Source organism: Montipora capricornis, chromosome 10, assembly GCF_036669925.1.
Source record: "Montipora capricornis isolate CH-2021 chromosome 10, ASM3666992v2, whole genome shotgun sequence".
NCBI lineage: Eukaryota > Metazoa > Cnidaria > Anthozoa > Scleractinia > Acroporidae > Montipora > Montipora capricornis.
The window spans coordinates 40,553,764-40,555,065 of NC_090892.1; the positions used below are offsets into that span (position 1 = coordinate 40,553,764).

The 1,302-nt window shown below is 44.0% G+C and overlaps 1 protein-coding gene across 1 annotated transcript in view; it reads right to left on the reverse strand.

Annotated features, from left to right (window-relative positions):
* LOC138020809 (uncharacterized) overlaps positions 1-1,302 on the reverse strand; it is a 1,341-nt gene extending 39 nt beyond the window's left edge. Inside the window, exon 1 of the mRNA XM_068867731.1 lies at positions 1-1,302. This exon is cut by the window's left edge and continues 39 nt beyond it. Within this exon, the coding sequence (XP_068723832.1) occupies positions 1-1,302 (1,302 nt within the window).

Below are 1,302 nucleotides of genomic sequence, written 5' to 3' on the forward strand. Positions count from 1 at the left end.
TTTTGAGCTCAGCTTTCCAATCCCACTAAATACTTCTGGGAACTGTTGTTGCAGTGTCTGCTTGGTTTCAGCAACTGTAGTGACATCAACACCTATTCTCAGCACACCTAACTTCATTGCAGTATCTTTGCAGAGGAGTGGTACTCCTTTTCCTTTAATGACTAGGAATTCAGCATGAGCTTTCCCTTTTCCAATCAACACTTCACAAATAAAGCGACCTTTTACTGGGAGGGGTTTGCTGGATGCATAGGCATATAGCTTCCTGTCAATTGGAGCAGCTTCTGATTTGCATTTGATCTTCTTAGCCTTCAAATCTTCCCAGGTTTCTTCATCAACAATGTTATTGGTGGCTCCGGAATCTACTAACATTTCGAGTTTTACCCCACCAATAGACAACTTAAGCAGATTTGAGTGAGCTTCATTGGTGACTCTGAAAGCATAATCAACCTGCCCCCCATCATGATTAGCTTCTAGCTCTTCTTGAACTCGGTTAACTCCTGGTTTCTTTGGTTTGCTTTTGCAGACTCTAGCAAAATCCTCTCTCTCCTTGCATTTCCTACAGGTCTGGCCTCTAGCAGGACATTTTGGATCTCTACCCATGTGCCTACTCGACCCACAACGATAGCAATGAACTCCTTTTTTCTTTCGGTTTTGTTTACCATCGGGTGGCTCAGATTTTTCGTAAACCCTGTTTGCATCTTCGTGGCTTGGCTCACTCACACTGAGATGAGGCATTTGGTGATATACACTTTCACATTGTTCTGCGATTTCTAGCGTGCGAGCGATTGTAAGCTTCTCTCTTTCCTCAAGCAATTTACGCCTTACATAATCTGACCTACATTTACACAGGACCGCGTCTCTCATCTGGTTGTCAAAGTCTACACCAAAATTGCAATCCTTTCCTTCTTTTCTTAATCGAGTAACAAACTGCAAAACAGCCTCACCTTCCTTCCTTTTGTTGGAGTCGGTGAAATTTCTGGCGGGCGAAGGCTGCATATTGACTTTGGGAAGAAAATATCCATTCAATGCTGTTATAGCTGCGGTGTAATCGGTTGCTTCGCAGGTATCTGCAGGAGTAGAGAAAATTTCTTGTACATCTGGGCCTGCGAAATGGAGTAGCATCGCTCGTCTTCGTTGCCTTGTGGTTGCATTTGTAGCCTCAGTGATAATAAGACCTTTGCAATCCGCAAATGACTCAAAAGATATCAACCAACGCGTCCAGCGTGGTCCCAACGTGGCGGGATCCGAGTGACAGTCGAACTTAGGAATCGCATTTAAAACGCCATTTTCGCTCAAAGACAT